Below are 14692 nucleotides of genomic sequence, written 5' to 3'. Positions count from 1 at the left end.
CTACTTTTTTTTTTTTTTTTTTTTTTTTTAATACTGGTTGGTGTTTAATATGGGTCCATGAAAAACTTCTATTTTTTAATTTTTAGTAAATATTTTTTGTTTAACTCATTTTACTTGTCATGTTATTTTTTACACGGTTTTTTAAGGAAACGTTAATTAGAATTAGAATTTGATTAATTTACGTTATTAATTATTTGTTCTCCATTTAGTATTATTTTTTCTTTTATGACATTAATCTCTTTTCACATTTATTAGAGTAAGGGAAAAATGAAAAAGTAACTAAATTCTATGTTATTTTAATATATAAGTATTTTAAGTATGTTGCTGTACAATAATTTCATTTGCTCCCACTAATGGGTTGATACGCATGTGGCAATGAATCCATCATTATTGATTTAATTGTTTGATTTTCTAAGCACATTTTTTTTTAACATTGTTTGTTTTTTTAATATGGGATTCACTTTGTTTTTTTAATATTGCTTGATTTTGTTAATATGGGGTCCACTTTTTTTTTCCCGTGAGTTTGGATGTGGTGGGTTCCACATTTTTCTTCTCTCTCTTTTTTTTTTTTTTTTTTTTAATACTGGTTGGTGTTTAATATGGAACCCAATTTTTTTTTTTTAATAGCAGTTGTTTTTTAATATATATATATATATATATGGGGCCCATATTTTTTTTTTTTTAACTTGGAAATGACGACGAAAAAGGAGCCGGTTGGACGACCAAAAAGGAGCCCAACCGGCTCTTCTAAATAGTTAGAATATAATTAAATGTGACCTTAACGCTGCACTAGAATTCTAAACGCTGGTGTGTATATCAAGACATCAATACAACTGCATATCCAAGCCATACAAAAATATAATTCACTTAAATATCAGCTAATGGTGGCTTTATTTGGTTGTTCGACTTTCCTTTTTCCCTATGACTCAAGCTCAACTGGCAATCAGGGGCGAAGTTATGGTATTAGGTATGGGATTGGACAAACCCAATTGCTTTTGTTTAAACCTTATATGTATCAGGAAATCCAATACATATGTATAAATATTTAACCGCAAATCCGGTAACTAAAACGAGCTATAGGTCCGGTGGCAAGTTCAAAACCCATAAACTTCAAATCTTGGCTCCATCTCCACCGGCAAGCAATGTCTGTAAGGCCAACAACAATTCTCTCCCGTAAGTAATGGAGTATGAAAATCTTAAGCTGCATACTAAAGAAAAACAGTAGGCACCAACAGAGATCATGTGCTCATATCCCAGTAACTCCAGCATACCATTCATGTTAAGAAGCAAGAAAGTGAGATTACATGATTACAGAACCTCTCCTCCGATCCACAGAAACAAAACAGTATAGATGTTAATGCGAGTTGAAGTTGCAACTTGAGGCAAATTTGACAGAGACCTAAAACTAAGAGAAAGCAGAATGAATGAGAAGCAAAAGTCAATGTTCCTGACATTATTGTTTGTGAGGCAAACCATAAAAAGAAATATAGATAGAATATGACACAATACATATATGATATAACTTAAGTCTGTTCTTTTATATCCGCAACAGAAAGATTACACTCCCTCAATATGTAGCCAAAATTAAGAACAAAATACTCAAGACACAATAATATAATAAGCTGGTCACAACATCAATCATCAACCTCTTCCCTGATTTCCCTTACAAGTTCTGCTTTGTACTCATCAAATGTATCAGGGAACTTTTCAACAGTTCCATTCTCAACTATCCAAATTTCACTTCTTTCTTCATCATCACAAACCCTCGATATAAGCCTCGAGTCGTGACTGACTAACACAACTCCGCCGGTGAATTCATCAAGTGCATCTGCCAAAGCATCGATACTTTGCATATCCAAATGGTTTGTTGGCTCATCTAATAGCAAGATGTGAGGCTTCGACATGGAAATAGATGTAAACACAACTCTAGCCTTCTGTCCTCCAGACAACTTTAAAATAGGGGTAAGATGGTTATGGCTGGGAAGTCCAAATTTTCCTAGCTTTGCACGAACAGCTTCTTGCTTACTAGGCCCCACTTGATCTGGGTGAAGACGAAGCAGGTACTGGACAGGTGTTTCATCCATTGTGAGAAGATCAACAAAATGCTGTGAGTAGCGTCCAATCCTCAACTTTTGACTCCTGCGGACTTCACCTTCTGTAGGAACTAAATCACCTGCCAAGAGGTTAAGCAAGGTCGATTTGCCAGCTCCATTTGGCCCAACAATAGCAACTCGAGTTCCCATATCAATTCCAACATCAACATCAGAGAGCCTGAAGTCTGGTCGATTAGGATAACTGAAGCTCACCTCAATTAGCTGAAGAAGTGGAGGTGTCAGTTCAGTAGGCTCAGGGAAATGGAACTCCACGGTGTAGTCCCTCCACTTCTGAGGGGCTTCAGGTGGAGTTTCATCTTCATCAACCCTATCCTTGCCCTTTTTCTTTGAATCTTTGGCAGCTACAAATTTGGCTCGGTCTTTTACCTTCTCCTGTTGTGCTCGATTTCCAGATCTCTTGGCAGCTTTTAACTGCTTATCATAAATCTCAAATTTCTTGTTCATCTCTTTGCGACGCTGTTCATATCCACTTTCAAAATCATCAAAGTTACCCCGATAGAAGTGCAGTTTCAGGTCATGGAGATGAATGATCTCACTGCAAACAGTGTTCAGAAAGTCTCGGTCATGTGAAACGACGACCAGAGTTTTCTTCCATCTGCACAGGTACTCCTCTAACCATAGAACAGCCCGAAGGTCAAGATGATTAGTAGGTTCATCCAACAGCAATAGAGTAGGCTGAACAAAAAGAGCCCGTGCTAGAGAAATTCTCATCCTCCAACCACCACTAAAGGACCGGGTAGCACGCCCCTGCATTTCCTTGGTGAAACCCAGTCCAGCGAGAATTTTCGATGCTTGGGCCTCAGCAGCATCTGATCCCATCAGCTGCAACTTTTCGTACAGTTCAGAAAGTTTTTCTACAATGTCGTCCCCATCAGCATCATCTTCATTCTCACCAACAGATGCAGCCGCATTCTGTAAAGATGCAGCCTCTTCTCGGAGCTTGATGAGTTCCTCGTTAGCTGAAACAACAGCTTCAAGGGCAGTCCTATCATCACCAATTATCTCTTGTTCAACCAAAAGTACGTCAATGTTTTTTGGTACAGGAATCTTTCTCCAAGCAAGGAGCTTTAGTAGGGTGGACTTGCCCATTCCATTAGGACCAACTAAACCATATCTCTTCCCATGAGATATCTTAACTGATGTGTTCTTTAGAAGTTCTTTCCCACGAGCTGCTACGGAGAAATTCTCTATAGTAATATCCTTGACATTTGCATCAGCATCCTCTTGACCTTCAAGAACAGACGCCCTGCTACCAATTACAACAGTAAAAGCATCATGATCATCCCTAAGGGCCTCCTTTTTTGCCACCTCAGCTGCCTGAACAGCAAGCATATCCTTCTTTTCTCGTTTCTTTAGCTCTTTATAACTTACGGAGGTATCAATTGGACCTGCTTCATTCCTTCTATGCCTTCTATGACCACCTATCTGTTCTTCCACTTCTTCAGGGGGAGGAAGATACTCCTCTTCCTCCTCATCAGAGGGAGGAAGATCAATACCATCAGTGTAAGTTGATGCTTTTGGAGCTGCTTTAGGCTTGGCCTTACTAGCACCAGCGCCAGAAGATCCTTTGTTAGGCTTCTCAGGTTTCTGGTCCATGCTGGCAAGCATGGCAGAGACAGAAAGCTTCTCCTTTTTCCCTTCCTTGGAATCTTTGCTGCTTCCCTTAACCTTCCCACTTACACCAGCCTCGTCTGTTTTTTTCTTCCCCATTGTATTTACAATCTGTTGTAACCAAGGAGAGCAATTAGAAAATTTGAACAAATAGATCGTCAGTACACCAGTCAGCTCAGCCAACTGAACATGAAACAACACAACTAAAATAGTAATGAAGAGGCTTCACACAAAAGATTAAGCACATTATAGCAAGATATTAGAACAGCAGCATAAATAGCGAAGAAAGCAGCATAAAGTGACATTGAAGTAAGAGACAAAAGGGCAATAAGAAAAATTATCGCCACGGGATATTTGAATGAACCAGGAAAAAACGAAAAGCTTAAGGTCATTATACAGATTCAAGCACTGGAACAAGTGTTACAGGAAAAGAGAGAGCGACACAATGACATATCTAATTGTTCCAAAAGCCAACGGACTGTTGGGACACCCTAACAACAAAATCAATTAATTAAAAACTTTAGGGAACATTTGTTTCCTTGATTTGGCACGTTACATTAACCAGCAAAGAAGACAAGAAGGTTCCGGCCTTCCGGGATACAATTCAAATCATACCCCTGCTATATTCCCGTAGTAAATAAATTAAACAAAAGCTAAGACCAATTACAACTATTAAGTTCGTTTATTCTTTCCCCCAAAAAACAAATAATTAAGTTGTTTTTCTTTCCAAATTGAACCTTAGCTGTTTGTAACTAAAGAAATCTAAAAAACAATGTGCAGTTTTTATCCTGGAAACTAGAGAGGATAGGCTACATGAATCCTCTTTATCCATTTGCTTCAATATATGCATCTTAGTTAGCTAATTTTATAGCATAGTGTACTTTGTATCAATCTATTTTAAATGCCAAGATTGAATTATTTAAGCATCTGTTCCCTTGATAATAGGAGGACTCTGTGGATCAGTCGAAACTTTATGACTTTGATTCAGTTCCATCACTCAGATAAAATAGGAATCGATAAATATTCTGAAAGCACTTTAATCCCAAGAACTAAAAACCCAGAAATCAGAATACCATGATAAAAAAAATCATCTTTAGTAACTATCCACACACACACAAAAAAAAGGGAAAAACAAACAAATTAAACAAACCAAGAAAAACTTCCTAAAGGAAAGAAAAAAAACAGATAACCACTTTGTGGCCTTATTCTGTTCTCTCTGAAAACCCAACACTCGTAGTTCCGTAAGCAGCTAAAAATCCCAATATTATTATAAATATCTCATCTTTAGTAACCCTCCAGAAAATAAACCAGGAAAAAGAAATATCTCATAGATCATACTCCCTCTATCCCAATTTATGTGGCACTATTTGACTATGCACGGAATTGAACATAGAAAGGAAGACTTTTCAAAATTTGTGGTCCAAAACAAGCTTTAGATACTTATGTGGCTGTAAATCATCTCATAAAGTTTTTTTTTTTTTTTTTGAAAAGGCAGCCAAGTGCACTAAGCCCCCGTAAGGGTCTATTATAAGCAACCTTACCCTGCATTTCTGCAAGAGGTTATTTTCACAACTCTAACCCGTGAGCTGGTAACGTGGAAACAACTTTACCTGTTCTGCCAAGGCTCCCTTCATAAAGTTAAATTATTTATAAATATAAAAATGCGACTATTTTTTGGGATAGACTAAAAAGGAAAGTGTGTGACATAAATTGGGACGGAGGGAGTAATTCTTTTTACTTGTTTTGACATAATGTGATAGTCCAATAAAATTGATTAGTAACACTCAAGCACAGATTAAAGCAGACACCTTTCTTCATACAGCCTCAGTTGAATCAAAACCTAATTCATAATCATATCACTAAAAACTAATTCAAAAAATAAATTAAGATTATGTTTTAAAAAAAGAATAAAAAGTCGAAAAATAGGTATGTATACATAACAAAGAAGAAGCTTACTGTAATATTTATACATAGAAGGAAGAAAAAAAAAAGACCAAAAAGAAATAATCTAGGAGGAAAAAAGAAAAATAACACATAGTTCATAATTAATTTTTACTTGTTTTGACATAATCTGATAGTCCAAAAAAATTGATTAGTAATTCATAATCATCATATCACTAAAAACTAAGTCAAGAGATGAATTAAGATTCTGTTTTATTTTAAAAAGTCGACACTTACGAAAATGAATTCGCCGGAAAAGGTGGTGGTTGACGATAAGAGTAAACGAATTTGGATTCGAAGGAAGAAATCGACATATATATATATATATATATATATAATATTGGGCCTTGGGCTTGGGCTTTTTGTGAAATTTTACAACTTACAAAAACAGCACCCTTTTTTTTACAGTAATGGGTTTTGAGGGGAGTTGGAAGAATAATTTAGGGAAATCTACGTGGTGTAGATAACATTAGGCCTTATTTATATCTAGTAGCTATACTTTAAATTAATTACATTTTATAACTAAAAGGTGCATATCAATTACTGTACATAACTAAAACATTTAAACACAGTTAAAATTAAAAATCAACCGCAACATAAGGCTTGTATTTATATTTTTCCCCTGATCAACTCATTTTCTCTCTCATTGTCTCTCAATCTCTTCCGATTTACTCTCTCCTCCTCTCTCTAACTTTTGGTTACTCTTCTTCTTAGCTTGGGGCATGAACCGGGTACGTGTAAATATTTTTCCGATGATTCACTGGAAATATTTTTCTAATGAAGTAGTAAGTAATGTGTTAAATAGATAATAAAGATAACGAAAGTATATGTTGTAAGATAATTATGATTGAGCATGTTTCAAGGTCAGTATGTTAAGGTTTTTGCACCATTTCTGTTGGAAGTGGATGAAGGATGTTGACGAGGTGGCTTTTGAGTTTTCACGGTCAGATCCGGTTAGATCTTGGTCGGATCTGACCGGATCTACTTATTTCTGGTAAGATTTTTCTTTGTCGGAATCTGGCCGGCGGTGAGTTTTCCGGTTAGATTCCGGTGTCGAATTTGGAAAATCATTTTTTTTAGTGTATTCATTAAATCTTTGGCATACAATTCAGTGTATTCATTAATTTTTTGGCGTACAATTCAGTGTTTCGTGTATTTTATTTTCTTGTATTCTGTTTTTGAGTGTATTATTAATTTTATTTTTTGTATAAAAATGAATACATTAATTTTTGAAGTGTATACAAATGAAAAGAGTGAATTTTATTTCTTTGTATTCAATTTTTTGAGTGTATTTGTTAACTTTTTTTATTGCAAAATTCTGTGTTTTTTATACAATCGATTAAATATAATAAAGTGAATACACTGTAAAAGTAACCATAACGAATACGGTTGATTTGAATACATTTAAATTGAATACAAAATTTAGCAAATTTTAATGACTGTATTCATGAATACAGTGACACTTAATAGCGAATACAACATGAAACAAGCGCTTAGCTATATGTTTGCCACGAAAAGTAAATAGCTAAACTGTAGCTATGCGGAAAAGAAAACCCCCAAATAGTAGTCATTTATGAAATTTTTCCAATAATTTAAAGTTATCAGGTCTAATAAAACCTAAATTTGTTTAGGATTTGCATTGGTTAGTTTATTTAATTTAGGGAAAAGGTGCAAATATATATGAACTTTGCGATTTAGAGCACATATAACTCCATTATAAAAGTACTATAAATATACCCAATCGTTATAAAATGGTGCAAATATACCTTTTTTGCTGACGGATAAAATTATTTAGTTTATTTTTAATTAAAAAAATACCACGTGGCTTTAAAAAAAAGTCTACCCATTTTTTTTAGTAGAGATATTTTTCTAAAGCCAAATAATAGTTTTTTTCCAGGTGGGTTGGGGCTGGTTCGTTTAAAAAAATGAGTAGACTTATTTGTTTTAAAGCCACGGAGATATTTTTTTAAACGAACCTGACCCGATCCACCAGAAGAAAATATACCATGTGGCGTTAAAACAATTGTCTACTCAAAAAAAAAAAAAATGAGTAGGCTTTTCTTAAAGCCACATGACATTTTTTTAAAAAAATTAAAAATTAAGCTAAAGGATTTTTTTTTAAAAAATCCGTTAGTGAAAAGTGTATATTTGCACTATTTGTGTAAGGGCAGGGTATATTTGCACCATTTTATAATGACAAAGGTATATTTACACCACTTTTTTAGCGGGGGTATATATGCTCTATATCGCAAAGTTAAGGGATATATTTGCACTTTTGCCCTTTGATTTATCTCTATATAGGACTTGTAATTGAAATTATACTATAAGAATACTTTCAGTTCAAATTATCTGTCGTGATTTCTAAAAATAATAATCTCAAATTATATGTAGTTTTAGACGTTCAAGATAATATTAATTAGTTTTTCCTTATTTTATCCTTGATAATAATTGTTCTTGTAGACTACAAATACCTTGTCATTGGAGTAATGTTATAACTATTCAAATACAAATGAAGGATATAAACTAATTTAAAAATCCCTCCTAATTGATACTCCCTCGGGTCTATTTTACTAGTCATATTTTTTTTTGCACGCCAACATTAACTTTAAGGGTAATTTGACTAAATTATCCTTATTTGTTCTTTGATCTCAATTTAATACTTCTCTATTTTTCACCACATTAATTTCTCTCCATATTTGTTGAGTAAGGCTAAACATACGTGGAAACTAATAGTTAATTATCTTAGTTTTCTGAAATGACAACTTTTTTAGTCCATATATTTTTAGTTAGAACGATAAGTAAAGTGGACCGGAGAGGGTATCTCTTAAGGGACGTGTATTCTTTGACCGTAGTTATGTCATATATCTTTTAAATCTTTTGAATTATCAAATATTATGACTTTAGAGTACTTTTTATGTAGTTTCATTTATTTCCAAAAACTTAACGATTCCATGCCAGAATACGATCAAAATTAAACAGTTTGACTTTCAAAATTCGAACTGTGACACATAAATTGGGACATGGGAGCAGTTTTAAGTACATTAGTAAAGTAATCTAGAGTGGCACAAAATTCCCTAAATAAAAACTTACTATTATGCATTTATGAGTCACTCCCTCAGTCCCAATTTATGTAGTTTTCTTAGCTTTTCGATAGTCACTTTGACTAAATTTTGATGCTAAACTGTATTAGATTAACTCAATTTTTTAAGATTAAAATTTATATATTTGAAAACTACATGAAAAGTACTATAAGTTACAATGGTAAAAAATATATCTTAGAATATTGGTCAAAATTTATACAATTTGAATCTCGGAAAGTGAAAAGTATCACGTAAGACACAGGGAATATATATTTGACGACCAATTAAATTTCGAGCTTCGCAGCAGTACTATATAGTATATTAATTTGAACAGACATGAATTATAGTTTTAGTAAAAAGATGCTTTTGAAAATTTTCTTGAGCAACCAAATTTTAACAATGTGAGCTCGATGAAGTCATGTATAATTCTCTACATCTTGCATATACCAACATGGAAAATGAAATATTAGAATCCAAAGGGATGACAGAGAGAATATACATGTTTTGCTTATTGCTTATAGAGGAAAGCTGCTTGCAAAGGGGGGAAAAAGATCAATAAAACAACTTAGCTCTGGAAAGTATACAAAGTACATAGAAACTTTACATTTATCAGCCCCTTAGCTTTCCCTTAAGTCTTTCATAGTAGACTCTTGATGTCATATGGAGCCAACTCTTCATATCCGTTAAGAATGTGAAGTAGGCATTCCTCCAAGAACGGTTGATAATTAAAGAGCCCAAGAATCCCCAGAAAGCGATAGAGAAACCTAGCACCATAGATATATAAAACTCCAGAGATGGAAAATCCTCATCGTCATCATGTTCTTGGGGATTGCTATTACTGCCATGATCGATACGTGGGCTAGGAGGAGCATATCCAGGGCATTCTTGAAGAGGAGGACCACAGAGTTGAGCATTACCACTGTAAGATGATCTATCAAAACTTTGCAGTTGAGTGCTTGACGGAATTCTCCCTGATAAGTGGTTGTTTGACAAGTCCAACACACTAAGAAAAGTCAAATTAGCCAGACCCTGAGGGATCAAACCAGAAAGCTGGTTTCTTGACAAGTCAAGAGACTCCAACATCTTCATTTGACCAATTCCTTGAACAATAGTTCCATTCAGATAATTTCTCGAGAGGTTCAAAGATCTCAATCCCCGCATTTCAGCTATCTCTAGAGGGACACCTCCAACCAATTTATTATTTGAAAGATCAATACTCTTCAGATACAATAAAGGATTCTTGTACTCAGACTCCTGGTTCTTCCATTGAACTAATAGGTCACCAATGTACGAGTAATGACGAGGATATTTACCATAGAAACCTTGTACTATAAATTCCATTGGGTCACCAGAACTATCATCTTGATATAATAAGGTAAAATTATTGAAGCATTGTGGAATTTTCCCCGATAATCCATTTGCTGAAAGGTCCAGTATCTGAAGAAATTGAAGCTGACAGATAACTGATGGTATGCTGCCATAGAATTTGTTGAAACGTAGGCTTAGAATGCGCAACTTGAGTAGGTCAGTCCCTATCCATGCTGGGATTCTTCCTGTCAACTTATTCCCTCCAAGATCCATGACTTGCAACAGCTGACATTGTGAAAAAGAAGGCAACATTCCACTAAAACTGTTCTGCCGTATATATAAAGCCTTCAAACTTGTCAAGGAGGCCAATGAATGTGGAACTTTTCCAGAGAAATTGTTATAGGCTAGATTAATAACAGCTAGATTACTCATATTCATCCAACAATCTGGAAGTTCTCCAGAGAATTGGTTGCGTGACAAATCAAGAGAGGTGGCGGATGTTTTACTTTGACAAATGGAAGAGATGGATCCAAAAAACTGATTTTTATGCAGGTAGAATATTTGAACATTGGTAGGAACTAGTGGCAAAGGTCCTGAAAAGTTGTTAGAGCTTAAATCAATAGCCACGTAATCATATGTATTTGCTATTAAGTCAGACACTCTTCCACTGATTTGATTGTTGGAGAGATTCAAAATCCTTAGATCGGGGGGCAAACCAGAGAACCAACTTGGAAGTGTGTCTGAAATACTTGCAAGGGAGATATCAAGAACAGTATAGTTGTTTTGATTTTGAAGCCATTTGGGGAAAGAAGGTCCCAAATTGCAAGATGGAAGGCTTATAACTTCTAGCTGAAAAGGAGGAACCCAATCGGAGCTCATCTTCAACACCAACGAGTTGAATGACAAGTCCAAATCTACTAAACTGGAGAGGTTTGAAAGGTGGGACTCGGTGATTGTACCCTTCAGGACATTATAAGATGCATCAAAACTTTCCAGGCTCGATAGTTTCCCCATACTTTCTGGTAATCCTTCCAATCTATTGGACGAGACATCCAAAATTCTAAGCTGTGAAAGTTTTCCAATACCTTGCGGTATCCTCCCATTGAAGTGATTAAACCTTAGATGCAGCTCTCTCAATGATGGAAACAATGCTAAGTCTGGTAATACCCCTCTCATTTGGTTATTAGACAAATCCAGATACTCAAGGCTAGAAACTTGTCCCGGTCTTTCCATGAAAAATCCATTCAGCGCATTCTTCTGCAGGTATAATTTCTTCAAGCATGAAAATCTTGTGACATTAAGCAATGAACCAAACAATGAGTTGTCGTTCAACCCCAAAACCTCAAGTGAATTCATACTGCCTGATAGCCTGAGAAACAACTCAGGAAGCCATTGGTATGTCCGAGTGTTTGACACGTCCAGATGACGTAAACGTGTCAAATTCCCAAAAGAACTGGGAACCCCACCTTTTAGATTAGACTGGTCAGCAAGATTAAGATGTTCAAGATACATCAAGCTCCCAAATTGATCATCAATTTGAATGAATTGGTTATGGGAGAGGTCTATGCTAGTTAGGCTTGTGCTAAAATTGAATAGCCAGCCATATTCAGCTGAAGAAGAAAACTCATTGCAACATAAATGAAGAACAGAAAGAGAGATCGAAGAAGAATTGGCTAAATCAGCTGGAGATGGAACCAACTTAGAGAGTCCGCAAAGGCTCAAGTCCAGTTCTTTCAATGAAGGTAACTTACTTATCTCTTGAAACCAATTGCTCACTTGGAAGTCGTTATAACCAAGACTCAAGAACTCTAGAGAAGAAAGATGAGAAAGCCATCTAAGGTCGTTTACTATAAGATTATTGTTTCCAAGATCAAGAATCCTCAAAGATGTTAAATTCTTTAACTGTGCTGGAATTACACCAGAAAAAAAACAAGATGAAAGGTTCAAGTACTCTAGTCTCTTAAGGGAGCCTATGAATCTTGGTATCTCACTATTTTCAAATCCATTTACACTGAGGTCCATGTAATTCAAATACTCCAACTCAAGTAAAGAAGGACTAAGTTTACCTGTCAATCTTGGAGCAAAACAAGCACTGGAAGAACAAGTAAACTCATTGTGAAGATCCAGAACAGTTACATGACCAGTTCTTCTGTCACATTCAATACCATTCCATTTGCAGCATTCTTTTTTATCTTCTTCATCCCCCCATGTAGATAATTGACCAAAATTATCATTAAGGCCTTTTTTGAACTCAAGCAGTGCATCTCTTTCCTTTTCCATACAAAGGGTCTTGTTAACTTCTGTTGAAGTTAATCCCAAAGCTGTTTGTAGGAGCAGTAAAGACAAAGTAACAAGGAAATGAACTAATCTTGTATATTTCCTTTTGCTCATTGTTCTTTTGCTTGAAGCTATGAGAAAGAAGCAACTACTATAATCTTTTTTTGTGTTTCAACAAACTCAAGTTTCCATATTTACCTTTTTAAAGTCTTTAGATTATTCATCTATGTGTCTTACTAGGAAATTTAATGCTTGACTATCCAAATTATAAGTTCATCTCAAACCCAATTAAAAGCTTAAAAAAAGACTCTTTAGGAATAAATTATACAGATTATTATTAAACATTCTCTTTTTATATTACCAACTTGAGCTTGACACAAAAAAAACAAAAGAGAAGTAATTCATTGCATCTGATTTTCTCCCAACTTGGCTAGTAGCATAAACAAGTACATGGAGATAAGAGTCAAAAGAAGACGGAGTAGTTGACTATTATACCAAAATAAATACTAAGAAAAGCAAAATGGGATCATTGGTGTGTGGTCCACAAAGACAATAACTAGGTGTTGACAAAGATACACCAATGGTGTGAATGTGATCTGAGAAGCTTCCTAGAAACAGGACTGAAGTTTTTTGGGAAACTTATCCGAATGTTATCATTCGGCCAACTAGTTTACCAACATCAATATTTTCTTTTACTAATTGTTCTTTGCTTGAAGTTATGAGCAAGAAGCCACCAAATGCTTTGTATCTCTAAGATTTTTAGCTAAATGGTTCTTGCATGCATCTATCTTCCTAGACAACTTCCAGAGTCATTTTATTTATCTAATTAGGAAAAATTGTAAATTAAAGCTCCACAAAATCAATACACCACGATTCATGTTGAACCCATCTCCTATTTTGCTTTGCTTAGTACATTTTGGTATAAAAGTCAAATACTCCGTCTTCTTTGACTCCATGTAGCTTTCATTTTATTTATCGGGATGTTGACGCAGGGCCGGCCTAAGGGTAAGGCAAAGGTTTTGCCTTAGGCCCTCAAATATTTAGGGCCTCAAAATCACTACAAATATTAGGTATTATATTATTATATATAACACATAATTTGTGTATTATTAATATTAATAATTAAAAAATTTAAACTTTTATTTTAGTTTGATTGAAGTTGTACTGATGAGTATATAACGGTAAAAAAATTCATTAAATTAAATAGTATATTAATATTCCTTGTTGATTCTAATTTTTCTTTCTCTATGTATACTCATTCTCTTTCACGTTTTTAATGATTTTATTTTCGATTTTTCTAAATTAGCTATTTAATTTTGTCATGTTTGATCCATGCATCGGAAATTAAGTACATTTGTCATTTCTTTTAACTGAGAAATCACTAAAAGCAAGTGACATAAAGTTAGAAACTCGATGGATAATAAGCCTGTTTTTCTACCTTGCTACACTTAATTACCATGCTTTTGCCTACGGTAAAGTTCAGAATTGTAATGTGCATGCTCTTACCGTTAGATAAAAAATTTAGGGGTTCTTTTGTGTCTCGTTATATATTATATGACTTTTACGAAATAAATTTAGGACCCTTTTGATATATTTTCGCTTTAGGCCACCAACATCATTGAGCCGCCCCCGTGTTGACGCCGCCCCTCTAAGACTAGAGGCGAATTCAGGATTTCATGAGGATGGGTTCACCATTGCTTTAAGATAAGATATAATTTTTTATAGGGACATGGACTTCCCGAGCAAAAGATAATTAATTACATTTTTTTAAGAAGTAAGTTGTTTTATAATTACTTCATAATAAAATATATAAGGGTATCGCACCCTTCCAAATTTGTAATAACATTGAGGAATCACACCCCTTTCGCATTAAAATATAAGGGCATCGCACCCTTCCAAATTTGTAATAACATAGAGGAATCACACCCTTTTCGCATTCAAAAATAAGAGAATCACACCCTTCCAAATTTGTAATAAAATAGAGGAATCACACCCCTTTCGCATTCCAAAAATAAGAGAATCACACCCTTCCAAATTTATAATAAAATAGAGGAATCACACCTCTTTCGCATTCAAATATAAGGGAATCACATCCTTTCATATTTATAATAAATTAGAGGAATCGCACCCCCTTCGCATTCAAAATTATAGAGAAGTGTCCATTACCGTCTATCGAGCTCGAAAATTACTGCAAATTCGATCCAGGGGGTCCAAAACTTTACGGCCGCAGTGCTAATGATACAACTCCTTCGAAACAAAATGATGACTCCAACCTAAAAAATGAAAATTTGGCAAATTTCTTAAACCCATAAACCCCAAAATTCAAAAGAACCAAGAAAATAAGCTTTCAGAAGTAAAAAT

At 34.7% G+C, this 14692-nt stretch overlaps 2 protein-coding genes across 2 annotated transcripts; both read right to left on the bottom strand.

Annotated features, from left to right (window-relative positions):
- Positions 1 to 1475: 1475 nt before the first annotated feature.
- On the bottom strand, positions 1476 to 6047 carry LOC132603220 (ABC transporter F family member 4-like). The gene is made up of 2 exons (XM_060316165.1): positions 5904 to 6047; positions 1476 to 3836 (listed from the first exon to the last, which is right to left on the bottom strand). Exon 2 carries the CDS (start codon positions 3822 to 3824, stop codon positions 1635 to 1637), a length of 2190 nt encoding a protein of 729 aa, XP_060172148.1. The 5' UTR covers positions 3825 to 3836; positions 5904 to 6047; the 3' UTR covers positions 1476 to 1634.
- A 3115-nt stretch (positions 6048 to 9162) lies between these two features.
- LOC132603219 (receptor-like protein EIX1) lies at positions 9163 to 12730 on the bottom strand. Its single transcript, XM_060316163.1, has one exon. The coding sequence runs from the start codon at positions 12443 to 12445 to the stop codon at positions 9356 to 9358; it is 3090 nt and encodes a 1029-aa protein (XP_060172146.1). The 5' UTR covers positions 12446 to 12730; the 3' UTR covers positions 9163 to 9355.
- Positions 12731 to 14692: the final 1962 nt, after the last annotated feature.

Source organism: Lycium barbarum, chromosome 7 (genome assembly GCF_019175385.1).
Source record: "Lycium barbarum isolate Lr01 chromosome 7, ASM1917538v2, whole genome shotgun sequence".
NCBI classification, from domain to species: domain Eukaryota; kingdom Viridiplantae; phylum Streptophyta; class Magnoliopsida; order Solanales; family Solanaceae; genus Lycium; species Lycium barbarum.
This window is presented reverse-complemented; position numbering and strand designations above follow the sequence as displayed.

Coding starts and splice junctions, on each gene's coding strand:
- LOC132603220 (XM_060316165.1), bottom strand. CDS start 3,824: ATGGGGAAGAAAAAAACAGACGAGGCTGGTGTAAGTGGGAAGGTTAAG.
- LOC132603219 (XM_060316163.1), bottom strand. CDS start 12,445: ATGAGCAAAAGGAAATATACAAGATTAGTTCATTTCCTTGTTACTTTG.